The following is a 27,849-nucleotide window of genomic DNA, read 5'->3' as shown; positions in this document are numbered from 1 at the left end:
CGGAGGCAGCAGGATGCCCCATTAGCTAAAGTGGTGCTTCAGGTTAAGAACAGTTTCAGGTTAAGAACGGACCTCCGGAATGAATGAAGTACTTAACCTGAGGTACCACTGTATTACCATCCTTCCAGCAGAGCATTCCTAAATGATGGATACTGAAATACTTGCTCCAAGCAAGGTTCTAATACCCTTCTATTAAATAAAAATAGCTTTGCTATTTATAAATCTACAGAAACAATTTGACAGGTTATTTCAGACACGTGGCACACCACCTTGCTTTCTATCCTCTAGGGGTGGAAGAGAAGCCAGTAGCCATGCAAGAATGCACAACCATCCCAAGCAGCCTTCTGCCTGACGAGAGGGACCAAACGAGGTCATGGTCTTGAAAGCAAACCTATTACTGCTATACTGACTACTGAAAAAATGTCTGTGTCTGAGCCAATATTAACACAGAAAAAGCATACAACAAGCAAACTCTTTTGTACAGAATTCAGTTTTAACTTGAAGACTTCAGCCAATTACACTCAATCCTATTTTCCTCTGAGGAAAATGCATCCAAGAAGTTATTAAACTTGCCTACAGCAAAGTGGCTACTTTAATGACAAAGCAGGAGACAACAATGGTCCCTCACACACCTTTCAAAACTTGTGATTTTAATTGTATGCTTGTTGAAAGCCTCAAGCATTAGTGTCATTTTTATTTTTTTACAGAGGGTGCTGCAATAAACTGCTGCTTTAAACATACTATAAACATTTTAGTTAAGTGGAGAGCATTGATGCTCACAGGAATGTGCAAGACATTGATGCTGAAAGCATTTAGCATGCCTTCTTTTACTCACCTTGCCTTCCCCCTCCACCCAGCACTCAAATTTCTAATCTCTATGGGACTGTCTTGCATAACATAGTTATATGGTTACGAAGCCAGACTCTGATAAGGTTCACAGTGCTGTGGGATGTCAGAATGCAGTTTCTTACTTGCCATTATAAACTAAGCCAAATTAGGTTTTCACGCATTACTAGTACTAAGGAACAGGTACACAGTCTGGGGTGATCCTGAACCCAACGTTATTATTACTTGAAGCCCATGTGGCCTTAGTGGTTAGGAGTGCCTTTGGCTAGCTTTGGTTGATAAGACAGCTACAGCCATTCCTGGTCTGAGACAGCTTAACCACCGTGGTCCTGGCACTAGTAACTTTAAGACAGGATTACTCTAATTTGCTCTGTATGGTGCTTCCCTTGGGATACCCTCTCAACACCATTTAACTCCTCAGCAAAGAGAGCTGGACTGCCTGCCAATTCTAGAACTTCACCATGGTTTGCTTTAATTGATCAGACTTAGAATGTTAGTTCAGGCACAGATCTGCTCTACATCTTCTGCTGTGAAGAAAGCTGCTAATAATTCATTCAGCTTCTCTGCAATCCGCTTTAGCACACCTATGACTTCCTCATCGTTCAAAGCTACAACTGTCTCCCTAGCTCTTCTCAGGCTAACACAGAGTAAATAAATAGTGTTTTGTTGGCGGTCTTCATGCTTCTCTTATTCTATTTGGCATTCCTTATTGTCTCCTTGCATTTCTTTTTCCAAAGTTTGTGGTAGCTTTCATTTTCCTCATTGGAACATGATTTGCATTGGGGCCTGGCATCACCAACCACACCAATTCTGTGGTAGAGCGTGCCCCTTTGGGGATTTTTAACTTGTTGGGATTGCAACAGAGTGACACTGCATCCAGGATACCCTACTCTATCCTTTCTATAGAGTTTGTATTCAGAGAAAACTATGTTCCACTGCTTCTCTCCATTCCACAGGGTTCCTATTATGAGAACTCTTTCTGTGTTCCTCTCTCTAAGATGAAGCATTCCGACCTCCTATCCAGCAACCAGCTTAGAGTCAGTGTTAGCATTTCACTTCCTACATCGAAATTTCAATGAACAGTATGTGTGTCTTGTTGCTAGAAGGGGACATAATGGGACATAATGTCGGGTCAGATAAATCGGGGCTTATAAGCTTGCAAATATGTGATTGATATGGTTGCCGCATTCAGGAACCTTAAAGAGAAATATGCTCCTAAACGTGATAAATTGGAAAGATTTCCCACTACACAAATTGTCTACAGCACATAAGATTGAAAAAATTGCTCAATGAACTGAAAACTGAATTAGAAATCTGAAATCAATGAACTCATCTGTATTAGAAGAATCCTTTCTTAGAATAGTTATTTTTACCTCAGAATATCTGACCTAATAATCTTAACTGGGTCCTTGAGAAAGCAAACACAAGTCTTGGAATGTACAAAGGCTTTTTATTACTGTTGAAGAGCAATAAAAAACCACTTTGTATTATACGGGAACAATGTTCTGCTTTGCCAGTGTTATAAGGAAGCTAATCTCTTTTTTTAAAAAAAGAAGAAGCTTAAAATATTATAAAAGTTTATCTTCATTTTAATCAAGCACAAGCATGGGGAACAAGTTCTATCACAAGTATTTTAATTTAGTACTTAATGAGGAACTACTGGTATTTTCAGTTTGCTTTGTAAACTGCTGAATGTTGACAGCTCTCAACTATTCCAGTGATATCTAACAACGTCATTTAATTATGTACTCGGAACGTAATTCCTTCATTGCTCAAACACTTCAGATGCGTGGATAGCCAGTATTATTTACATAATAGTGTTCAGAATTGGCTCATTGCAATGTGTCTAGCCTTCGTTCATATAACAACAAGTTCTGGATATAAACAAAACATCTGCCAAAAAAATTGACCGGATCCACAATTCAGCAAGAAATATGCACTCAAGCCAGAACATATTAAGCAGTAGTGATCTTTCAGCCAGCTTAATTTGTCAAGAATGAAACAAATTTGAAGTAAAACCATTAAGTTACAAAAAACAAACAAACCAGGGATATGCAATCATAATATAATTGCCACCTGTTTTAAAACCCACATGGTTCAGGGTTAAGATTCCAAAATACATTTGAAGAACATGGACAAATTTGTACTGCAATGAAGTGGAACAGACACAAAGCACTTCTGAAAGATACACCTTAAGTTGAACAAGTGCAGCTCAAAATGCTTTGCTCAACAAAATTGTCACTTTGTCATCCAGATTTACATTAGCTCAGTAGTCAAGTTTGTCTACTTCAGTTCAAATGTGTTTAATGAGTAAAATCTTCTTGTGGTTGTACTACGGAGGGGGGGGTGCTTTTAAAAAAGCTACTACTAGCTTTAGGAACCTACATTAAAGATGAGGAGGAAGGGCCTTATTAATTTTAAAGAGTGCTGCAATTTTTTTCAGTGAAAAATACCAGGTGGTGTTGTTTTCCAGGCACAGTCTTGAGCCAACTGAGCTGCCTTTGAGGGCCAAACTATTACACTTCAGGGGACTGAATGTTTCAAAGGTGTACTAGTAGAGTGGGATGGTTATGGAAGTTTTTAGCAGCACTACACACTAATAGAAACAAAATAAACTGCTGCCCCAACATGGTAAACAGTCCAAAACTTGGAGCAAATTTTGCATACCCCTTCAATAATGAAAAAAATAGTCACCCAAATAAGGAGGAGGAAGAAGGGAGATTTGGGGTAGCTCTACATTAAAGGGCAAGGAAATCGTCCCGACAGAAGAGCCTAGTACATTGGTACCTTGGGTTAAGTACTTAATTTGTTCCGGAGGTCCGTTCTTAACTTGAAACTGTTCTTAACCTGAAGCACCACTTTAGCTAATGGGGCCTCCTGCTGCTGCCACGCCACTGGAGCATGATTTCTTTTCTTATCCTGAAGCAAAGTTCTTAACTTGAAACACTTTTTCTGGGTTAGCGGAGTCTGTAACCTGAAGCGTATGTAACCTGAAGTGTATGTAACCTCAGGTACCACTGTACATAGAAAAGGAATGCAAATTTGAACATCAGCTTCACTTCATTCATTGGAATGCCAGATGCAGTCACATGGCCATATGTGATCACATAGTTCTAAAGGTGGGAACAGACTAACAGTGCTATGGTACTATGAAGAGCCAAAGGAAACCGTGGAGAGACTAAGAAAAAGAATGTACTGCAAACACTATGAAGAAGCGACTGCCACAGCAGGGGGAAGGAGTGGCCATCACACAGTCCCCTTTGATATATCAGGCAAAGTGCTGTGCAAACAAGACAGTGCAAATGTAAAAAAAGGAAGAAGTATGTACTATGCACGAATAGCTGAAATGAACACACCACTCAAATAATATTCCATACATCATTCTCAACTAAATGTGGAGGGTGTAGCTCTAACCTAATCACAAACAGTAGGCCAGGAAGAGTGGCATGGATAGTCAGCTGCAGTCAGTAGTCCCACTACTTCAAAGCTCAAGCCTAAACTATGCCTGATGGACTGTAAGGACCATTGCAAGGGGAGGCAGGTGTGAAGTAGTTTCCCCAAATGAGTCACCTAAAACTTTATGGTCGTATGATCCCTTCATAACCCTGGAAACCACCCCCAGTCTCAACCAAAGTGGACTTCATATTCATGCTAACGTGGGTGCAATTTTCCCATCCAGACTGGCCCTTCAGCTGAAGTTGGCAGAAGCCAGACCACAGACCACCACCTGGAAGAAACAATACCAGCCTAATAGCCAAAAAGAATTTTTAAAAACCCTTCCCATCTTTTATGCAGAGTGATTAGTCACAGTCTTTGTTGCCTAAGTGGCTATATGGGGTCAGTTATATCAACTGACATCCAAGGCTTACAAGACAGTGGCTAATTGCACCCTAGAGCTTTGCTATATGCAGTGGCGGAGCTAGCTGCTCCGGCACCCAGAGTGGTGCACATGCTGGGCGGGGCTAGCTGCCCACAGGGGTGCACCAGTGGCGGCTAGCCTCCCAGGGGCAGCACCGCCCACAGTGATGTCACCCCTCCTCAGGGATGATACCCGGGGTGGACCACCCCCACTGCATCCTCCTTGCTCTGCCTCTGGCTATATGGGGCCAAAGCAAAGCCATTATTTCCCTAGGCCCCATCTTTCCCTCCATGCAGGTTCTGCTAATAGAGGAATGGGCCCCCCTTTCTCAAAAGTGTCAGAGAGATTTTGTAGTTGATACAATGTCCCAAGCGATCCCTTAGAACTCTTAGCCTTAAACAGATTTTGCAGTTACAGTGGTACCTCGGGTTAAGAACTTAATTCGTTTTGGAGGTCCGTTCTTAACCTAAAACTGTTCTTAACCTGAGGTACTACTTTAGCTAATGGGGCCTCCCGTTGCTGCCGCACTGCCGCCACACAATTTCCGTTCTCATCCTGAAGCAAAGTTCTTAACCAGAGGTACTATTTCTGGGTTAGAGGAGCCTGTAACCTGAAGCGTCTGTAACCTGAAGCGTCTGTAACCCGAGGTACCACTGTATTAGGGATGATGCCCTGTTGACAAACAACAATTCAGAAAGGCTAAAAATACAGCAGCATTTAAATTTTTGGGGTTGTATCAACAGTGGTGTTCTGCTATGGAGAAGTGGCTCCACTTGTGAAAGGCATGGCACCTGATTTTCCATGATCCCTGCCATCCAATGCAGACCAACCTCCCTTCCCAATACACACTTTTCCTAAGGGAGGGGGGGGGCCCTCTGGAACAGTTTGGGGTGTGGCAGAGGGTTGCAAATTGTGTGGGAATTGGTGAAAAAGAGATGCCTCACCTTACACTAGCAGAAGCCCAATGCTTCCATGAGATACAACCAGTTCTATGGTGCATTCTAGACATTTTACTCTACAGAAGAGTCTTTCTATAATCTTCATCTTGTTCAGGCCATGCAATATAACTGTTGAGGACAATTTTCACAGCCTGGAGTTTGTATTAAAATGACTGGACCTAATGGTCAGGGGTCACTTTACCTTTACCTTTTATATTTAGGACAGCCACCAGAGGTGCTACAGAGTTTGCTAATCCTAATCCATAGGGAGCAGGCTATTCTCTTTACCAGCAGGTCATTAGTTGAGGCCTAGAATCAAGAAAACCAAACTTCCTCTGGGAACTTGGTGGCAAGTATGGTGAATCTGCAAGACATGTGGCTAATAGGTTACAGAAACACACTCTTTTATTTCATGTAAATCTTCTGGATATTGTCAGCTCTGCAATCTGAGTAACTCCAGCATAACCTACAGTGCTCAACACCGGACATGTATCTTCTCCTAAACACCATCCCTTCTTCTCCATGCTTCAATCCTACTCTTACCTTCACTAACCATTTACCTCACTTTGATATTTTTGGAACTGCAATTACAATGAACTCACAGACATCATGCATGGCTGTCAAATGGCTTGCCACATTTTTCTTAAGTTTGACATCCTGCTTTCATGGCCATGCTTCATTTTGTTGACCAGATCTGTCAACACCTTGCTCAGTGTTAATATCATCAACCACAATTTGAGTATACAATGCTCCAGAGTATACATTTCCATCCCTACAAGTCACAAGTTCAAACCCAGCAAAATAGTGACCTGCTTATTGCCATCTCATTGTTCTTTAGTGTCTCATTTCACAACAGCTGAGATGTGGGAAATGGCTCTCTAGACAAATGAACTCTGATTCTTCCCTGTGACAAGTAGATTTGAAAACAGGATATCAAACATAAGCAAAGTGTGACCAGTAATATGACAAGCATGTGTGATGCTGAGTTTCATTCCAATTATAATTCCTGGAAGACTGATGTCAACACAAACCATTATTAGATGCCAGGACACTAATGCATGAACAATTCTTTAATCCCTAAATTTCACTCACCATGCTACACACCCATTCATTCCATAAGAGTCCTATCTGAATGGCATTGCTATTCACACGTTCCTAAAATAAAATATTTGTTTTACCTTTTGATCATAGCAACAAAGGAAGGGAAATGGCCATTAAAAACCCTCAACCTATCGTCATCTGCAAAGTCATACAACAGTGCTTTCAGACTCTTAAATAGTATCAGTGCAACATTTAACCAAAAAGATACAGCTAGACTTTGATTGGAAACTCAGAATGTTACTGAAAACTATGCGCTTTCCGGGGTCCACAAATATAGTACAGATACCCCCACCCAAACACTATTGATTTCATTTTCAAAATCTCCCCACCAACACCAGGAATAAAGGGGGGTGCCCAATGAAGAATACTCCAAGTAAACCCAGTGAAAATGAATCAACGTCAGTAACTTAAGACACGTTATTTCAACAGATCTACTCTTAGTATGAATTAGGTAAAGGTAAAGGTACCCCTGCCCATACGGGCCAGCCGTGTCCGACTCTAGGGTTGTGCTCCCATCTCACTTAAGAGGCCGGGGGCCAGCGCTGTCCGGAGACACTTCCGGGTCACATGGCCAGCGTGACGAAGCTGCTCTGGTGAGCCTGCACCAGCGCAGCACACGGAAACGCCGTTTACCTTCCCGCTATAAAGCGGTACCTATTTATCTACTTGCACTTAAGGGTGCTTTCGAACTGCTAGGTGGGCAGGAGCTGGGACCGAAAGACGGGAGCTCACCCCGCTGCGGGGATTCGAACCACCGACCATGCAATCGGCAAACCCTAGGCACAACGCCACCCGCGTCCCGTTAGTATGAATTAGCACTGGGTATAACTCTGAATGACTGGTTCCACACTAACTTGGTTCCTCACCCCCTCTTCTTCACTTCAAATGCTGCTCAATTTGGGGCAATATACATCCAACCTGCACCCAAACTGGTGTGTGTGTGTGTGCTACAACAGGTTTGTAACAAGAGACAGATGTGTGGATGAAAGTGGTATCTCCTTTTTGTGGGTGTCACTTCCTCACCAACTGTTTCATACTTTGCACTTTTAAATTCCCTGTTCAGATTTGGTATGTTTGTGTGTGTGTTTTTTAAAACCTTCACCCTGACCATCTGTGGCTGTTTAATAACTTGCAACTTTTATATAGTTATGAGAGAGCAGTTGCCTGTTTGAAAGAGGCACTGATGAGGTATCTTGTGCTAGTACACAGCATCTATATCACATATTGGAAGGCTGGATTGCTACAAATGCACACATCCTCACACCGCTCACCCCCTGTAAAATCCCCTGAACACTTATTTGTAGAGGAAGTCAAAAGGCCATAGAATCATGGAATGATTGGAAGGGACCACAAGGGTCATCTAGTCCAACTCCTTGCAATGCAGGCATCTTTTTGCCCACTGTGGGACTCAAACCCACAACCCTGAGACTAAGAGTCTCATTCTCTACTGACTGTACTATTTTATACACTCCCCCTATCTATTACAAGGTCAAGATCATACACCATTATTGTGCAACCAAACTGGCTGATACTCTGAAACCAACGCGGGTGGCACTGTGGTCTAAATCACTGAGCCTCTTGGGCTTGCTGATCAGAAGGTTGGAATCCCCGCGATGGGGTGAGCTCCCATTGCTCTGTCCCGGCTCCTGCCAAACTAGCAGTTCGAAAGCATGTCAAAGTGCAAGTAGATAAATAGTTACCGCTGCAGCAGGAAGGTACAGTGGTGCCTCGCAAGATGAAATTAATTCGTTCCGCGAGTTTTTTCGTAGAGTGAGTTTTTTTCGTCTTGCGAAGCACCACGGCGGGGAGGGGTGGGGAGAAGCAGGGCAGCTGCCACAGCCGGTCCTTGGACTCACCCGCACCTTGTGGACACCGCGTGATGCGGCTGCTGGAGGGCGGCGGGGCTCAGGAGCGTGACTCTGGCTGCAACGCTGGCTGCTGGCGGCAACGGCTCTCTCAAAGGAGCGCGCGAGGGCGGTGGGCAGCGGCGCGAGGCAGCCCGAAGGTCGGAAGGTTGGAGGGAGCCGGAGGAGCCGTCAGCAGGAAGGTGGGAGGGAGCCGGAGGAGCGGGGAAGCGAGCGTGCGTGTGTGCAGTGACCGTCACCATGACAGGAGAGGCAGGGCTGTTTCGTCTAGTGAAGCAAGCCCATAGGGAAATCCGTCTTGCGGAGCACCTCAGAAAACGAAAAACCCTTTCGTCTAGCGAGTTTTTCGTCTTCCGAGGCATTCGTCTTGCGGGGCACCACTGTAAATGCCATTTCTGTGTGCTCTGGTTTCCGTTGTGCCAGAAGCGATTTAGCCATGCTGGCCTCATGACCTGGAAAGCTGTCTATGGACAAATGCCAGCTCCCTTGGCCTGAAAGTGAGATGAGTGCCACAACCCCATAGTCACCTTTGACTGGATGTAACTGTCCAGGGGTCATTTACCTTTTTTACCTAACTCTGAAACCACTCAGAAGCTAGATGTACCCGGGCCTGTTTCAACTTATAGCATAGTACACTAGACAATCAAACTCCTGCTTATTTGCTCTTGCAAATAGACCATACTGTACCCAATGAGGGAATAAATAGAGAAAAAGAATACATTTTACATAGTAAGAAGAAGGCAACACATCAGCCTGGAGAGAGGCTCAGCAGAGAACCTGAGATGGGAAAAGGTGAATGAATGCTTACGTCAATTTTTCACTTAAAGACATGTAACCTCAGAATTTTTCACTTATATTTAAAGAAAGAAAATATGCACAGAAGCAATATATGATCATATTAACTCTTGCTTACTTATACAAGCGTCAGTCAGACAGGTTCTAATGTTACCAAATGTGCATTTATAGAAACACATAGACCTCTATAAGCATATCAACTTATGCCCCAATTCACTGGGACTTGTCTAAGTGTGCACTAAGTATTTTAATGACAGAATTTTGAATCCACTGATACAAAAGGGGTAATTTGCCAAATAGGAATAGATGACAAATATACACCCTGAATCCCCCCCAAAAGGGGCAAATTAAGTGCTACCAACACTTCCCTGAAGATGCTGATATGGAAAAATTGGATGGAAGCAGGTGTATTGACATTGGACCAACTGATAGAAGGGGAAGATGAATTTTATACTTTTGCTGTTTTAAGAAAACAATATCATCAGATGCAGCCCAATGGCAATATCTTCAATTACAACATCTCATAACAAGTGTGTTTGGGTCTTTCAGCTTCCAAGATACCAGAGATATTGGAGCAACTGGACCACTCATTCAAAAATAAAAAGCCACCAATTACTTTTTATAGATATGTATTAACAATACACAAGTTCATTATGCAGACTGTAAGAGATAATTGGAATAAAGAATTGGGACTATCAGCTTCCCAGACATGTATTAATTTCAATACCTAAGGTGTCATTAGATTTAAAATTAAGACTAATACAAGAGAAAATAATATTTAGAGTTTATTGGACTCTTTTACGGTTGTATAAAAAAGGGTTAGCTAAGACAGCTCAGTGTTGGAGATGTGGCAAGGACAATGCCTCTCTGAAACATGTTTGGACAGTTTTCTTTACATAACAAGCTTTAGGAGAAAGTGATGGACCGTGTAACTATGACTATGCAGAAAAAGTTAAATCTTTCAGCAGAGAATATTTTATTGAACTATATACCTGCAGTATGAAAATTATCAATGCGGCAATGGAAATGGATTTTCCGTGCCCTAATGGTGGCAATAGACTGATACTTGAGGAATTGGGAAAATAAAGATATGGTACCCTCCAATCAATGAACTGACAATATGAGATCACTCGCAGTTTATGAATGGACTGCTTATAGGCGCAGCCTGTATGGATAAATATAGCATTTGGAATGAATTTATACAAAATGTAGAAGGCTATTAACATTTACATAAGTACTAGGACAATAGCACTATCCCAATTTATATAAGAATGTACAGGAATATTGTATATTGCTCTCTTTTTTGCATATTTTCTCTTTTATATGTACCGTATCTTGGTTGTTGTTTTTCTCCATCTCGCTTTTCCTTCTTTTTCTGTATCACTTTATTTCTTTTAACTGAAATCACCTTAATAAAATATAAATATTAAAAAAGCACTTCCCTGAAGCAAGCGTTAGAGAAGGTAGAGAAGGGAACATTAAAGTGCATTAATTAGGGTTAGGGTTGGGGTTAGGCTTTCTGCCTTCACTTCCTGTTCAGGAGTTCAAATCGTTAAGAGAATCTGAAATGCACTTCCAGACTTACACACAGAAACAGCTGAAGACAAGGTGTATTATCAATGGCCACAACACAAGATAATGGACTCCATGTTACTGTTCTGCTCCAGCAGCAAATAAGGAGTCTAAAATGCCTCTTATCTGGTAGACATATCTAGAAAGAGTGTATGTACCTGTTCAACTCTGGCAAGCACCTTAGGACAAATTCCATCTCAGTGAAGTGCTGCAGGTGTTATCTTGCCAGAAACCCGCAAGTACATACAACATTCCACTGTGTGTACATTCACGTATGCCACATTTTATGCTACGATCCTCCTCCCTCTTTCTTTCGCTTTCACACTTAAAAAGTGTCATTATATGAGTGAACTTTAATGCCTGTACATGATTAACTACACCAAACATTTCATTAAACATCATGAACTAGTGTAAGGTGGCTCTTTATGACTTTTCAAACAATTCTTTTTCCAGCATAAAAATATAGAGATTAGTTGCAAGAAGGCTTAAACTCATACCAGTGCTCCAGCTGCAGCAGTCCCCAAGTACTCATGCTACAGTGTGGTGTAGTGGTGAGATTGCTAGACTAAGACCTGGGAGACCTGGGTTCTGGTCTCCACTCAACCACAAAGCTCACTGGGTGACCTTGGGCCAGTCACAGTCTCTCAGCCTAACCTACCCCACTGGGTTTTTGTGATGATAAAATGGAGTGGGTGAGAACTATGTATACCAACTTCAGCTCCTTGGAGGCAAAATGGGATATAATAATAATAATAGAAGATATTTAATTTTTCCTGGGAAGATGTGATTCTTCTCCTCTATTTTGTCCACTACAGTTATGAGTGCTATGGAAGACATGTTTGTATAAATGTGACTGGCCTCTGTCACTTGTGATGAGCAAAAATATTCCCATTCATTCTTATATCATTATGTGAACATTTGGTTGATGTTTGGTTGTGTTATCTCTGCTTCCCATTTTGTTTTTCTAATGATTTGTTGCTTAAAAGTCCAAAGCAAATACATAGGAAACCTTTAGTTTCATTCTGGATTGGATACATAACTTAATTTCGGAAGGGAACTGGCTCACAGCACTGACTGAGATTTCCAAGTTCCACTTCACACTATGAAGGAAGTCAAACCCTGTCAGTCTCACTTCCCAGTTTTGACAGCAGAAGTGAAACTGACAGACCTCACTCGCACAGTTTTAAGGCAGGAATCAGAAGGGGATCTTCCTCCCTTCTCCATCATCTAAGGCAAATCTCCCCCACCTCCTAACTCAAGCCTGTCTCATGTGAAGCAAGACATTCCACACCTTGTCCATCTACTAATGAGTGCATGCTATAGTAATTAAAGTGCACAGCAAGAAAGGAGGCTGATGCAGCCTTTGGAGGAGGATGCAGCTAAGTGTCTCCAAGTTATGCCTTGCTCTCCACCCTTCTTTCCTAATTTGAACGTGGCAAAACAAGTTCTACCCATTCCAAAACAGAGGAGTCCCACACATTTTAAAAGAGTATCCCAAATTACTAGTGGTGCTATTGTATCCAGGCAAGCTAAAGTTCCTTGCAGTATACTGTAATACAGTGGTACCTCGGGTTACAGATGCTTCAGGTTACAGACTCTGCTAACCCAGAAATAGCACCTCGAGTTAAGAACTTTGCTTCAGGATGAGAACAGAAATTGCGTGGCAGCGGCACAGCGGCAGCAGGAGGCACCCATTAGCTAAAGTGGTACCTCAGGTTAAGAACAGTTTCAGGTTAAGAACGGACCTCCAGCATGAATTAAGTTCTTAACCCGAGGTACCACTGTAACTGGTTAGGCATTCACAAGGGAAGAAGGGTATGATCCTGTTCTCTTCAGTACAGTCAAGAGCCTCTTGAACATATTCCCTGAAGCATTACTGGAGAACTTTAAACCTTTATTAAGAGTATTACTTTTCTGTTTGTAATCTTGGTCACACATCTGTAGCATAAAAAATAAATGTGGAATTAAAATAAAAACTGATTACAATGGTATGTATCTCTCTCTCTCTCTCTCTCACACACACACACACACACCCTTCAAATTCATTGTTGAAATGCTACTCCTGGCTCACATTAGGGAGAACAGTACAGAATTCAGTAAGACATAATTAGTGAATTACTCTCATGGGACAGAACACGATTCTTCTAACAGCCAAGGCAAAAACATGGTGACAGGTACTTAAACAACTCAAAGCTGCTCCTTTAAATTCACTCACCACGAACCATGATTCCATCAACGATATTCTGTTTCTTATATGGAACAAAGCTTTGATCTTCCAAAAGTAAAGCATGTTTGTCATGCCAAACAAGTTCAACTTTGCTGAATTTTGTAAGCCTATAAGAACTCATTCAGCTAAACAGGAAGGAGATTTAGAATTCACTCATGGTTGTTTGGGCACAGGGAACTTGAAACCTATCAGGATTGACATATGCAAAATACTCCAGACAGACACCCTTTGTGACCTAATACATTTAGTACCAGACCAGTTAAAACATAATATTTTATTGTTGCTAAACCAATAAAAAGTTACACCTGCAAATGCAAATTGGGAAGTGCTTTGGAAGATTTGGGAAAGGGAGAGGAAACCACAGTTCCCAGACACCACAAGCATTATATTCAAATTCATAAGGACGAGAAATATCATGCTTAAAAATCTCTGTAATTTCAAACTTCTTGTGCTTTTGCATGATCGTAAGAGAAAGCCTACTGGGTCAGATCAAAGGTCATCTAGTTCAGATGCTTACAGTGGTCAACCAGGTGCTCATGAGAAGCACACAAATAGGACATGAGTCCAACAGCTATTCAGAGGCATATTGCCTCAGATACTGGAAGTATCACTCAACCAAATGATTAGTAGCTATTAGTCACCTTATTATTTATCAGCAAGCAATACCTGAAAGCCATGTCATCTAATTTATATTGCTTTTTTAATGGGAGAAGAAGGGTGCAAAATGTTCTTCATAGCCAAACTGGGGTGAGGATGGGGAATGAAACCAGGATCTCACAAAGAGACAGCAGTACCTAATATCATCAGCATCCAGTATGGAAGCCTTCATAGCAGTGACAATGCCATTTTACACATGCGTTCTCTGGAGACACACCTCAGCTGAAGGTGCCTGAAAGCAGAATGCTGGAGCTTTAACTGTGCACACCGATCTCAAGGAAAATATGTGTGGGCTCTAGTGCAAGGTCTCGACATACAGCAGGCTTCTACTCATGTGTAAGCCTCCAGACAAAGTGGGCCATATGTTTCACCTTTTAGACAACTGGTGGTAACAACAACAACAACAACAACAACTAATAATAATAAATAATAGTAGCAGCAGTAGCAATTTACCACCTTTTCCCCTCACAGGACTCAAGGCAACTCACAGATAACAACAAGAACTGTGCTAAAAAAAACATATGAGTTCATTTGTTATATGTGATCAAATGAAAAAGTAAAAACATTTGGGGGCTAGTAATGTTTGTGGACTGACTGGCAAGACTGGGCAATACGTATTGCCTCCTCTACGAAAGCACATGCTTTGCAGTGTCAGTTCCACACTCATAACTGAAAACACAGAGAGACATCTGGCTGTATTTCCCAAAATTGCATGAGAACTCTGGAGGAAGTTAAGCAGTAAACCTTGAATAAACTTTGCAGTTGTGTCATTGATATTACCACAATGCAACACTGGCCACGCATTGTCCCTTGCGGAACATGAACTCAGATAAAATGCTGCTGAACTGGTTTGGTAGTGGATTGGATCACACATATGCAGATATTAAGTTGCCAAGCTACTTACTTTTTTAAAATGTAGTTTTGCAGACAAAAAACTGGTATGTACTGGTCTTTTGAGCACAAGTTGTCCATCAGTATGAAACATTGCAAGGGAAGAGCAGGGATAATACAGGTCAGAGCTATGTAAGCTCTCTTATGCCAACAAGCAATATGCAATTCCATGGCAAATGATCCAAAGTCCACCGGTTATTAAAATTATAGATATTTTGCAAAACTAAGCAGAGTTCAAAGCTACAATCCCAAGCACGAAGTAAGCAAATGAAAGTCCCACTGCCTTTAATGAAGTTGCTGCACCTAATTATGGGCTGGGCTGCAGCTTAATTCAAAGCAACGTTTAAATGAATATCACAGAGAACATTTCATCTGTGGAAGATTTGAATGAATACCACTTCAAACTCATATTAAACATGCTATTTCACTTGGAGCAACAGGCAGGAGAACCTGAGTAGCAGGCAACAGAGCTCAAAACTCCAATTTAATTCAGGCACTTAAGATTGGCAAGTCACTGCAGAAAGAGAAATACTAAAAATAAATGTAGTTAAGAAAGATCATTTGACGTTCAGCAGTTTAGCATTATGGAGTTTACCAGCATACAACACAATCTAACTTATTTAATTTTATGTATTGTACTGAATTTATCTCCTGCCCTGCAAAAGGCAAGAATCAAGAAAAACACAGAAGATGTCACTGATCCTCTAGAGCAGGAGTGGGGGAACTTTGGTTCTCCAGATGTTGCTGAACTACAATTCACATCAGCCCTAGCAAGCATGGCCACTAGCCAGGGAGTATGGAAATTGTAGTTCAGCAACATCTGAAGAACTAAAGGTTCCCCGTGTCCACTCTAGAGCCACATTTCTCCTAGCATAAGGTTGGTCTGCAAAGGAACATATAACTAGTTCCATGTTTCCTTTCAAAACTGTGTTCTCTCTCTTGCCTTTAGCCAAGAGGCAAAACATTCACCCATCCATTCCTTTCTAAATGCAAGCAGACTTTGTGACCTTTTGCCTATCAAATCTTAACTGACAGGACAGGGGAACGATGGTCAACACAACCCCTTCCTCAGGCATTTAAACAACAATCCTCACACATCTATAGAATTCTTTTGATTTTAGGATCTACTCCGGGATGACTTTGAGGGACAAGTAGACCCAACTTGGAGCAGTCATTAGTCCAAAATATGGCAATAGCTGCTACCCTAGAAGCCTTTTGAAAATAATGTGGCAAATTAGTGTAGAGCAGGCCTATCGAGACATAAATCAGCCACAGTCATCAAGCAACAGCACAAATAGTGAAAAGCGATTTCTCTCAGAATGTCAGATCATAGGGATGGAAGGAAACAATCACTTCCATTGCCCTACTGGTAACCTTCTTAAAGGTGCCTGGCTGGCTACTAGAAACACATTGCTCAACCTCATTCCAGGGGTGGATAAGCTGTAGTTCATCAGCCCCATCCTGCAAGGGCAGGCTGGGATAATGGGAGCTGGAAGACTTCTGGAGTGCCACAGCCTTTAGAGATGGATCATTCTTTCCTTTACCTTACACATATGTTCAGTCCATAAGGACAGGTGTTTTTAAAAAACATCTGTATTTTTCATGCTATAGAAACATACCCAATTTTAACTCTAAAAAAAGACTTCTGTGTGAAGAGGCCTTCTTCCCACTTGTGTGTTTGCTGCGTCTTTCTGCTATTTATAGCTTGTCAGAATGAATACATTAATATTTGATACTGAGTTACATTGAAAGTGACTCAAGAAAAAAAAAATTAACGGAACTATTGTGAACATGTTCCATTTCAGCACCATTCTGTTAAAAGATAATCGCACAACTTATCTACAGTTGACCCGAGGTTTAATGAGAATCATATAAGCTAATAACTCTCCTCAAATGCAAGGAATGCTCCACAGACAAGGTCCTTGATGGTTAAAAAATATCATGCAATAGTGGTTCATTCTAGGTTGGGGAAACTGAACCCAGTATTACCCATGCTCAAAAAGAAAAGCAATGGTACATAACAATCCAACTTTATTTTCTGTGCCAGATATCCACTAACACTATTCTTATTTAGGGCATTAGTAGAACTTTGGAACATGAACCATTGAGTTACCATAAAGAAACCAATGTGAGACTTGGAATAAAAAGGGAGCAACTCAATACTGTAAGGTGAAACACCTGCTTCAGTTTGTTTCTTAACCTTAAAGCAGAATTTTCATATCTCAATTTTATTATCTTAATTACTATTAAGCTGAACAACATAAGGCTTGTTCTATGGTTTGGCTTTAATGTGCAGACCAGCTTACTGAGAGATCTTTAGCTGAGAGTGGTGGTGGGGGGGACGAATTACAGTATACAAAAGAAGAACAAAAAGCAGTCTTAAGATTTTAGCATTGCAACAGCTGTTGAGGAGTAGAGAGATGATATTGTGTTTATTCACAGTTCTAGAAAGCAATTCCCTATTATTAATGTTGTTTCTATCCCCGCTCAATCCTTTGGATCAGGTTAGATATTAAAATACCTAGTTAATAATAAATTATATAAATACATTGAATTCAACTATCATTTATTCCACTGTTATTTGCCTCGTTTATTATTTATAGCCACTGAAAATGGGATGCTGTTTGTGTGTTGTTTAAAGTCTTCTTCCTCTCTGAAAATGATCAAGTTCACATGCTCTCACAATTCCCATTTCAGAGGGCATTTTCAAGACTAAGCACAGGGCAACCTAAGCAATGCTAGGAGGTAACTGTGACAAAAAAAGAAAACAAAACAATTCAACAAAAGGAAACAAGACTTTTCTTGAAACTAAACACACAAGTCTACGATAGTTTGTATCAGTGAATCTGTGCCAAGCAACAACAAAGAAAGATAAAAAATAAATAAATGTAATACTACACTGTAGATCTCAGGACATAAAGGGAGTAAGGAAACGATGCAACTGTGTATCACAAACATAAAAAAGAGGATGAGGCTATAAATATGCTAGCTTCCTGTTGAAGAAAAGTTACATTTCCATAGCATTTGAGCCTTTTAAACTTGCAACACAACCATCCCCACCTCCAAAAAACCCCCCAGATAAAAGCCCAGTCTCCCTCTACGGCTGCATTATTGTATCCATTTAACTGAGGGTAACCCTCATGGAAATCAATGTGACCAACTTCTGAATAAACATGCATAGCAGAGCTTTCCAAACTTTTCATATTGCTGACACACTTTTTGGACATGCATCATTTCGCAACACAGTAATTCAGTTTTGCATCATTGTGCAACACAGTAATTCAGTTTTGCATCATTTTGTGACATAGTAATTCAGTTTTACTAGCAAACCAGAGGTTATACTAACCCCTTTCGAGCCACGAGAGGAGCTTGGGGTATGTTTGCATGACACAACTACTGTACACACTGCAGTTGACACACTAATGTGTCGCGACACACAGTTTGGAAAGTTCTGGTGTATAGGATTGTGCTGCGAGTGTCCTTTCTGACACCTCTTCTCTTTTAATAGAACATGCTCTGCAACAGCATAACATTTCACTTATGAAAATAAAGATGCGGCAATATAATAGTTTTTTAAAAGGCTGAAAACCAGGCTTGAACTCTGATAAATATATCAGAAAAGGAACATTCTGAGAACTATCTGGTAATATCCTTTTTTGGAACACAACACATACACACCCCACAAAAAAGAAACCCAAATATGTTAAAGGATAGTCCTCCTGATTTCTCCATGAGTATGTGGTAGATGTGTGCAGTGACTACAAGATTCACCTTATATCTGCAACCTCCCTTGTCATTCAAGCTCTGGGAGTTTTCCTGGTCAGCTTGGTTTCATTTCTCAGAAAATGTGTGTGTGTGGGGGGGGTGTTGCAACTTTGGGGGGGAGGGAAACTATTCAAAAGGTTTGGAACTCCAGGGTCCATCTCAACATTCCATGTTAACAGAACAATCCAACTCGGGAATATGTGCATTTGCCCCGAAATCATTGCATTTTGCCTTGATATTTAGGATATGCACAGAGCTGGTACAATTTCCTTGTATGCAGAATGGGGAATTCTGAGTACAACTGTATATCCAGCCCAATATAGTTTAATATTTGCTGAAGGAAAACAATGGGTTTAATGCAGGAGTGTCAGCTTGGCCCCACGACCATGGGTGCCCAGGGCCATGGGTGCCATGCAATGTGCATGGCCCTGACACTGAAATTTGTGGGTGCCCGGCCCCTTCATGGGGAATTTTGTGGGTGCTTGGGCACCCAGGGAGTTGGCACTTATGGTTTGATGCTACTCCTTCATGTCTTACTCTTACAACATGAAGTCCTTCATCTATCAATATACACAACAGTGTTTCATTTAACATTAAGTGGGTGGGGGGGGGGATCACAAGATGACTTTTCTGTGCCATTTGGTTTATTCCCCTATGCAAACTGTTGGAGAATTCAACCTCCTCATCCCAGAGAATATTCAGCAAAAATGGTCCCTCTAAATTTTGTCACCCACAAATAGCATGGATAATTTGGAATGCTTTTCACTCAGTCCTAAGAAAAAGCCGTAACATTACAGATCTGTGACCACTGCACCCATAAGGTATCATTCAGGAGTCCATAATGTAAATATCCTCCAGCACAATTTCACTTAGATGAAGGATCTTTGAACAGAAAATCAAAGGTTTGGCCAATGCCCTTAAGCAATCTGCTCCCTGAGCAACTATACAAGGCCCTTTTTAACAAGGTAAGAGTAAGAAAAAGCAGATGAGAAGTCTATGACAGTTCAGGGATAATATCACAAAGAGACTTGTAAACATAGGGTCAGGCAGCAGACACTAAAAGCAGAGCAGTACTTCACGACATCAAAAAAGTTGAAGCATGTAGAGAAAGGTGCATTGAAGACCAGACACTGCAGGACCACTGAGGGAAAAGAGGACTCAACAACACTTAAGGCCCATTGAATCAATGGACCTCTTATCTTATAGGCATAAAAACTAGCCAGCTAAAGTCTACAATTACAATACATGCATGTAGACAGTAACATAATTTATTACTATTATTATTTATTAAATTTCTATACTGCCCTTCATCCAAGGATCACAGGGCAGTTTACAAAATAGAAATTCAAAAATATATACCATAGTGACAAACAATAGCAATACAGGGCCACAAACATGGCCATTGGGAGAGACTTCCTTTCCAACATTGCCCAACTCTAAAGATTCTCTCCGTCAAGTCTTTGCTTTGCTCTAAACTTTAGAAAGGCACAAGCGATAGGAGAGACTGGTGTTGCTTCAGCCAGCAAGTTCAGTGCTAGATGGTTCTCACTGCCAGATGGTTCAGGATTATCAGTGGAGATGTGGATCTTTTCTTCCACTTCACATGCCTGGCACAGGAAAAGGTAAGCAGCAGTGAGCCTCTTGCTGTTTTTGCTCTCCTTCAATGCCTGTTGCGAAGCAAGACATAAAAGAACTCTTCCCCTGAGAAGAGGGACTTTGCAGAAGTCAGAAACAACTAGCTACATAGCGTAACCAAAATTTGTGGACCAATCTATAGCCAAATTTGCACTTTCAAGATCAGGGTAGCCAACACGGGGGACTCCACGTGTTTTGGATTGTAACTCCCATCCGATCCAGCCAGCATGGCAAGTGGTTAGGCATTAGAGTTGTAGTCCACAACATTGGGTCCCCATATGTTGTTGGACTACAGCCCACATCCTGACCACTGATCCTGCAAGCTAGGGAATAATGGGAGTTGTAGTCCAACAACATATGTGGACCCACAGTTGAGAAAGACTGCTCAAGGTTGTACCACCTATCAGAGCATGTTTAAACTTCAACATACAGTAGTTCTTAGAGCCTTGGACTAGGATCAGGCAGACCCCAACTCCCCATTCAGATATATCATGTACTGAGTGAAATTGGACCAGTAATTGTCTCTCAACCTAACCTACTACACAGGTCTGTGAATACAAAGAATGATAAAAGATGAACCATGTATGCTGCCCTGAGCTCTATGGGGGAAGGGTGGGATAGAAATGTAATTAATAATACAGTTGTACCTTGGTTTTCAAACGCCTTGGTACTCATAAGTTTTGGCTCCCGAATACCAAAAACCTGGAAGTGTTCCAGTTTTTGAACATTTTTCAGAAGCCGAATGTCTGACGCAGCTTCCATTTGAGTGCAGGAAGCTCCTGTAGCCAATCAGAAGGCGTGCCTTGGTTTTCAAATGTTTTGGAAATCAAATGGACTTCCGGAATAGATTTCGTTCAAGAACCAAGGTATGACTGTTTCTAGTGTAACTCAGTACAACTTGAAAGCGATTGTGTTGGAAATATATGGGTAAAACAAGACATAAGGATTAATTGTCTTTGCCTGAACCTTTTTGCAGTATGCTGTGTTGTGGAAATGAAAAGTCTGTGCCTTTATTCTATAGCTGAAACAATCACCCAATTCACTATTTTTATAATTCCTTGTTTAAGGATTGTATCAGCCAATTTTCTATTTCCTAACTATTCACAGGGATTCCTGAATGACAATAGGATCTTTATTTTTGAAGATTAAAGCATACATAATTGGGCTGGTTCAATCCCACTTAAATCCATGGGACTTAAACAACTTGTCTACAGAATTGTAGCCATTGTTTCTTTCTATTGGCTGAACCTATAATGTAAGTCAACACCATAACACCTTTTGGTTATGTCACAAATTTACAGTGCAATCCAGGGTATGTTTGTTCATAGTTAAGTTCCACTTTGTTCAAGAGTTTATTGCCAGATAAGTGTGCCATGTTTTTCATAGGGGAATCATGCAAATAACCCTAGCAAATGATCTTACTTATTCTGCAAGTTCTGACTGCCAATAAAAGCCATGTGTCTGAGGCATAGCTAGCAAAATTTGTATCCAGTCCAGATGTTACACCCACTAAAAAGAACCATAAATAATGACAATATTTGAAAAGATAAATCCCAAACTTCAGAGAAACACTGCCACTTAAGATTATATATATATATATTTGTTCAATTAACTCAAGAGTATGCCTCCTCCACCCTCAATTCTCTTGTGCAGTCACAAATACTGTTTTATCAAATGAATGTGAGAACTTGCTACAAGCATCAAAATGAATGCAGATATGTAGTTCTGCTTGCATTTAGTGTAGTACATGTCAGAATTCAAATTTCTGACTAGGTATGTAGGAGTGATATTACCTCTGCTGTGCACAAAGCTATACTTTATATAAATTCCCTTTGGTATCAATGGGAGGACACCCAAGTGCTCAGAGAATTGAAGATCAAATCTACGCTTTAAGATGACAGTTTCCTAGTTGAAATGTTCAGTAAATGGATAGAGCACAACACATTTTCTCAGCATATCCATCCCACTCATTTGAGATAACACTCTGCAGGATAATAAAACTGATGTTTTAAGGGAAAACTTTGGTGAAATAAAAATGAAAACTTAAAACATAGGTGTGAACATGGTTATCTTTAAATACACGAAGAAGCAAATAAAATAAAGTAATAATTTCATCTTTTTCTCCAGCAAAAAATAAAATAAAATGCATTTCAAAAGCTTGTTTGGAAAACGCTCATTTTGCCCCATCAAAATATGTGCTATTCTGCCTTTGTCATTTTTCCATTTGTTAAGTGCAGTGTCTACCTGAGTATGTTTAACTGCATCTTTAAAAGTGTCAAGTAGTCCTTCATATCTTGAAAAAATATTTGGATGCAAAAACAAAATCCTAGGATTCTAAACAAGGCACGCACTAACTCATGAGTCAATAATCACATTACACATATGAAATGGGTCCACACACTGAACGTCATCCTGCTTGTCCCACCTTGAATGTCAGAAAGCTTCCTAGTTCTCACTCTTTATGTTTGTTCATGGGCATCTAAGCAAGGTGACCAACGGGTGTATGCAAAGGGTTCCATTGCCTAGATACCCATTCAAATGTGTGAATGTCATGTAGCAGAGCCTTTATTTATTTATTCCTACCCCACAGCATTTGAAATTCACCAGGCACATTTTACACCTGGCTATTAGCCACTTGTGACCAAGTAAAGATGCCCAGGCACCAGAATGGTACCTGACGTCTCCACCATCTGGAGGTGCATGCTGGGGATTCCTTGGATCCTGACTGTTTTCACACACTAGCAACACATTCTGTAGAATCCTACCCATTATATTTTATCTCCACAATTAGAATGAATTTCAGGAACCTAAAGGTCGTATTGAAAATGACATTTGAACCGTCTGGCCCCAAAATGGCAATGAGGCATTTCGTTTTGGCGACTGTCAACTTAGTTTAAGGAGCCATTTAGCACCTAGCTTATATATCTGAGTTTCTAGCACTGCTACCCCACCTTTGTCCATGACAGAACTCAAGGTAGCTTAGCTTACAGATAAAAATAAAGTCATGGAAGTCACAACACGTTGATGGTATGTCTGAAGTGAGCTACTGCCGTTATGTATTTCAGCACCGTCTGTAGGAGGTATACACACAATACATGAACAACTGGTGGCAGGAAATACGAAGATGGCTTAACAGCCCATCCAAAGCTCTGCCTGGCTCTACCCACAGGGCAGAAGCAAGGATGGAGGGATGTTCCTATATCCATTCACATATCATGTGAATAGTATTCATTTTCTCTCCCATTGTTTCCCATGGAGAGATTTAGCGCCTGTTCAGAAGTGTGTTTAAATCTTCCACCCGTTCGTGGTGTGTTGTTGGTATGTTGGGCATTCTATCATTCAGATCCAAGCCACTTCCTAGCACACACCCCTTTTGGCTCTACTGCAATCAATGCCAGTTGGACAAGGAGCTGGGACAGTTGGGGAAGGAGGCTTTGATATCAGAACTCCCTCTCCAATGCCAGAGCGAAAGATGCAATCTATCACATGGCCCCCAGGGATGCCCTTACTGCAGACGCTCTTAGTTGACCCAGGGCATCCAATAATGATCATGCCTCTTGACCCATTCAACACATATATAGTTTACAGCTCCCTCCTAGTTGCCAGAACTTTCACCTTACATGAAAACCATGTGCCTAGCAGGCAAATCAAGCCATGCTATAAATTCCTTAATTTGAAGACAAGACAGTTTGTTTATCCACCAGCTGAGACCCAAATTGATCAGAATAACACTGGCACACAAAATTAATATAGCTTCCCAAGAGCTGTAGCAGGAAGATTATGGGCCAATCTTGTAGATAAACCCCGAAGTTACCAGCCAGGTAAGACCCTAGTACCCTGTGTTTTCATTGTGGCTGTGAAGTACTACTGTCTTACCCTTCTCTGCAGACAGAAAGGATACTAGCTTCATAGCAAGCTATATTCCTGCCCACAGTCTTGCAGAGGGGCAGAGAGATACACCCCTTCACTGCCAGCCTGATCATTCACCTGTATGAATTCCTTGCTACCAGATGTTACTCTGTCACTAAACAAATGCACATATGTGGGATGGGGTATCTTCAATATGGCTGGCTGTGCCCCTAAACCTACACCAATGCATTTTACTGTATCAAATGACACTTATGGACATACACTTTTCTTCAAGGGCAGCATTTGTGCATTAGTGTAAGTACAGTGGTGCTTCAGGTTACATACACTTCAGGTTAAAGACTCCGCTAACCCAGAAATAGTGCTTCAGGTTAAAAACTTTGCTTCAGGGTGAGAACAGAAATCGGGCTCTGGCGGCACGGCAGCAGCAGGAGGCCCCATTAGCTAAAGTGGTGCTTCAGGTTAAGAACAGTTTCAGGTTAAGTACGGATCTCTGGAACATAACCTGAGGTACCACTGTATTAGCGCCAATGCAACGAGATCCCCTCTCCTCCTTCATGGACCCTGAGCCATCCCCAAATCCGCTCCAGAGGATTGGGGGGAAATCCTGAGCAGTTGGGGGGTGGGCTCCAAAGCCAGGGGGAGGAGACAAGCAGAACATTCTGTTGTGCAAGAAGAAATCACCTTACATACTGAATACAACCCATGTAACGAGGAACTCTGCCCCTCCTCCTCCTATGTACTTTTATAAATATGAACTCATCTGATGGGAGGTTTTATTTGGTGTTCGCCACCCTAAGCAGTGCTAGGCACCAAGAGGTTGGGATCTACTGTACAAAATACACAGAGTAATGTATGAAAGGGCCTTTTAAGTCGAAACAAATGGCAGCGGTTGTTTATGTCAGGTGCCCTCTCTTACAGAGTATTTCACATCAGATTTCCCCATGTGTCATATAGCACTGTAATCATATCCTCTCCTCCCCTGTGTCCCTTCTCCTTCCTCTCCCACTGCAGCCAATGCCTGCTAACAAAACCATCTACGCAGATCAGATGCAAACATCCCTCAAGAGGGGAAATTTGGGGAAGAAAGTCATGTCCAAGTGAAGGACTCCCTTGGTCCTGGTCCTGTTTAAGATTCTACAGATTATCTGCCTTTAAAGAGGAATACACATTCCAGCTCATCACGTGAGCAATACTAAAATGCTTTAGATATCATGAAACCCGAGCCGCTGAACAGAAGAACAAGCCCACAGTTGCAAGCCATGTTTAATATTAACAGGAGCTTGGATGGAATTTGCAAGCGAACTGTAGGAAGAGCGCACACACTCAGTATAAGCATAAAGAACTATAAACATACATCAACTTACATAATTACTTCACACACAACACTTGTGAAAGCAAGCATCAAAGTTACTTGCAACATAAGGTTATGACTGATGCACTGCTTAAACAGCATATTATTCAGTTAAACAGGCTGAACGCTCAATGATGTCGCCAGGACTCAGAGCAATTTACATGCAAATATTTTTGTTCAAAGGGTTTGTGGGTTGCAAACTCAGAGTAGTTTCTGGGATAAACAGGACCACACACTGTTTACAAAACCAGTTCAGCTTTTTGCCACCAGACAGATTTGGGCAAAATCCAGACTACTGGCAGATAAACAGACACCAAACAGCAGACTTCTCCACATTGGGTTTGACAGTTCTCAAGCACCGCTGGGCACCTGCCTGCTTCTCAACTGCCATCCACAAAAAGCTTGTTCTGTTTCTCTCTGATAAAAAGTACTGGGGAAGCTTTCCGGATACGAAAACAGGAAGGAAGACACCAAGCCCAGATCATGTTAAGAAGTGAGCCTAGACGCCAAAGAAACAAACTGTTTCCTGGGCATGAGGTGCGCCCATCCATGCTTGTGGAGATGGCACAGTGTTAGCAGCTGGCAGCATCCTCTGGGGCTCTGCCCTGGGGAAGGAAAGCAGTAGCAACAGCTTTCCGGTTGCCTTGGCTCTCAGAGAGAATGATCTCCAAAAGGAGGGACACCGCAAGGTTGTATTTCACTACCTGGTCTAGGGAGCGCCCCAGAGGTATGGCATTGTGAGCACAGAGGTGACCAGAATTACGTATCGCGAGGGCGCTAAAAAGGAGGGGGGGTGTCCCTTGCCAGTCAGAGACGCCTCTTAAACCTGGTGGGTGGTCATGGGGGCAGCTGCGGCTGCAGACGAGCACGTTCTATCCCCCCCTTCCTTTGTTTTTCATTGGCTGGCGCCCAGCCTCACTCACCAACAGTGGCTAAGGTCTCCAGATCCTCCAGTCGATAAGCGGGCGAGTCCGGCGCCGGGTGCGCCGGAGAGCCTCGGCCGGCAGGACTGGAAGAGGGCGCGGGCTGGGGCTCGCCGGTGCCGCCCGCCTCGCAGCCGCCGGGGCTCCTGGCCCCTACTTTCGCCCGCACGGCGCTCAGCGTCTCCATGGGGCGGCGAGGGGAGGGAGGAAGAAAAGGCGCGCCCTGTCAAGGCAAAAGGGCGAAGTTTGGGGCGCCGGCGCCGGCCCGGCCTCCTTCCCTCTTCAGCAGCTGCCGCTGCCCCGAGCCCGGCCCGGGTGTCGGAGGAGCCTCTCGGCAGCTGCAAAGCGGCGGCTGGCGCCCCGCATCGCGCCCGGGCGCAGCTTCTTGGCTTGCCTGGTTGCGTGTGCGTGATGTGCGCGCGCGCTCGCCTCGCTCTCCGGAGACCGGTCGTGCGCCTTCGCTCCTCGCGCGCTTCCCGCCGGCGCCTCAGCGCAGACAATGGGGCTTGCCCGAGTCTCGCTCTCTGCCTCACTCGCCCGCCAGCCAGCCAGCCGGTCGGTCGGTCGCACGCGGGGATGAGAGGGCGGGGCTTGGCTTCCTGCAGCTGCGGCAAGAGCCGGAGTGAGGGCGGGGCGCGCGGGCGAGGCGAGAGAGAAAAGCGGGAGGAGGAGGAGCAACAAACGACCGGCTGGAGGGAGCTGCTGCTTGAAATTTACAACGAAAACACGCCGCAACGCTGCTGCCTGCCTTTTGCACATGGCTCTTGCAGCTGCTGACGCGGTCTCCCCCTGCCCTCCTTTTTAAAATAATCCTGTCAGAAGCTGAAGGGCGAGGGGTGCGCACACCCCGGCCCTTTTCGTGCACCTTTCTCGGTGCTTTGAAGGAGCTGTGGGAATTCCTGAGAAGCCCGCGCTTCTCTTCCCCTTAGGTTTAGACGCCGCCAGTTGCATTTTCTTTGATTGGTCTTCAAGGCAATCCTCCCGCCCCCGTCTGAGGGTGGGAGACCTCATTACTTCAGTGGCTATTGGACAAAGAGGTGTGCGTGGGCGGAGCCAAGGGAGACGGGCGGGGCAGCTGCTCCCCCCCCCCCCTCAAGTAAATCGATAAAAGTACTTAAATGAGGTTCTGCTTCCCCCAACATAAAACCTGGCTACACCCATGGAAGGTGTTAAAGCACAATTAATTTAGCTTTGCATTTTGACCCTCAAACCCATTTTTCTGGATGTCCATTGGATGTTTCCACTGCTCAAGCCAGCTTCAATGCTGGAAAACTGGCATAATAAAAAGGGGTTTATAAATAGGTTATATATAAATTTGCCTGCTGCTTAATAGGGGCAATTTCACCAGGCAATTTGCTCACCTTGTAAGAAAATGGTCATGAGGATTAGGCCCGAATTACAGCTGCCATGCAGTGAATTATTGTTAATTGGGGCTATTAGCAGTTAATGTTTGAATCAAGGCCACTAGCTAACTAAGGCTGATTTTTCTTGACTAACAGCCAGAGATTTGCCAATGTGTGCTTTTGGGGAGGGATAGTGATAGATAGTCCAAAT

At 42.6% G+C, this 27,849-nt stretch overlaps 1 protein-coding gene across 1 annotated transcript in view; it reads right to left on the bottom strand.

Moving 5' to 3' along the window:
- Window positions 1-26,906, bottom strand: part of PRKX (protein kinase cAMP-dependent X-linked catalytic subunit) — a 57,211-nt gene extending 30,305 nt beyond the window's left edge. Inside the window, exon 1 of the mRNA XM_083438026.1 lies at window positions 26,296-26,906. Within this exon, the coding sequence (XP_083294152.1) occupies window positions 26,296-26,482 (187 nt within the window). The 5' untranslated portion in view covers window positions 26,483-26,906. The remainder of the gene's footprint in view (window positions 1-26,295) is intronic.
- Window positions 26,907-27,849: the final 943 nt, after the last annotated feature.

The sequence above is a fragment of the Podarcis tiliguerta genome (genome assembly GCF_965153285.1).
Source record: "Podarcis tiliguerta genome assembly, chromosome: 4".
NCBI classification, from domain to species: domain Eukaryota; kingdom Metazoa; phylum Chordata; class Lepidosauria; order Squamata; family Lacertidae; genus Podarcis; species Podarcis tiliguerta.
This window is presented reverse-complemented; position numbering and strand designations above follow the sequence as displayed.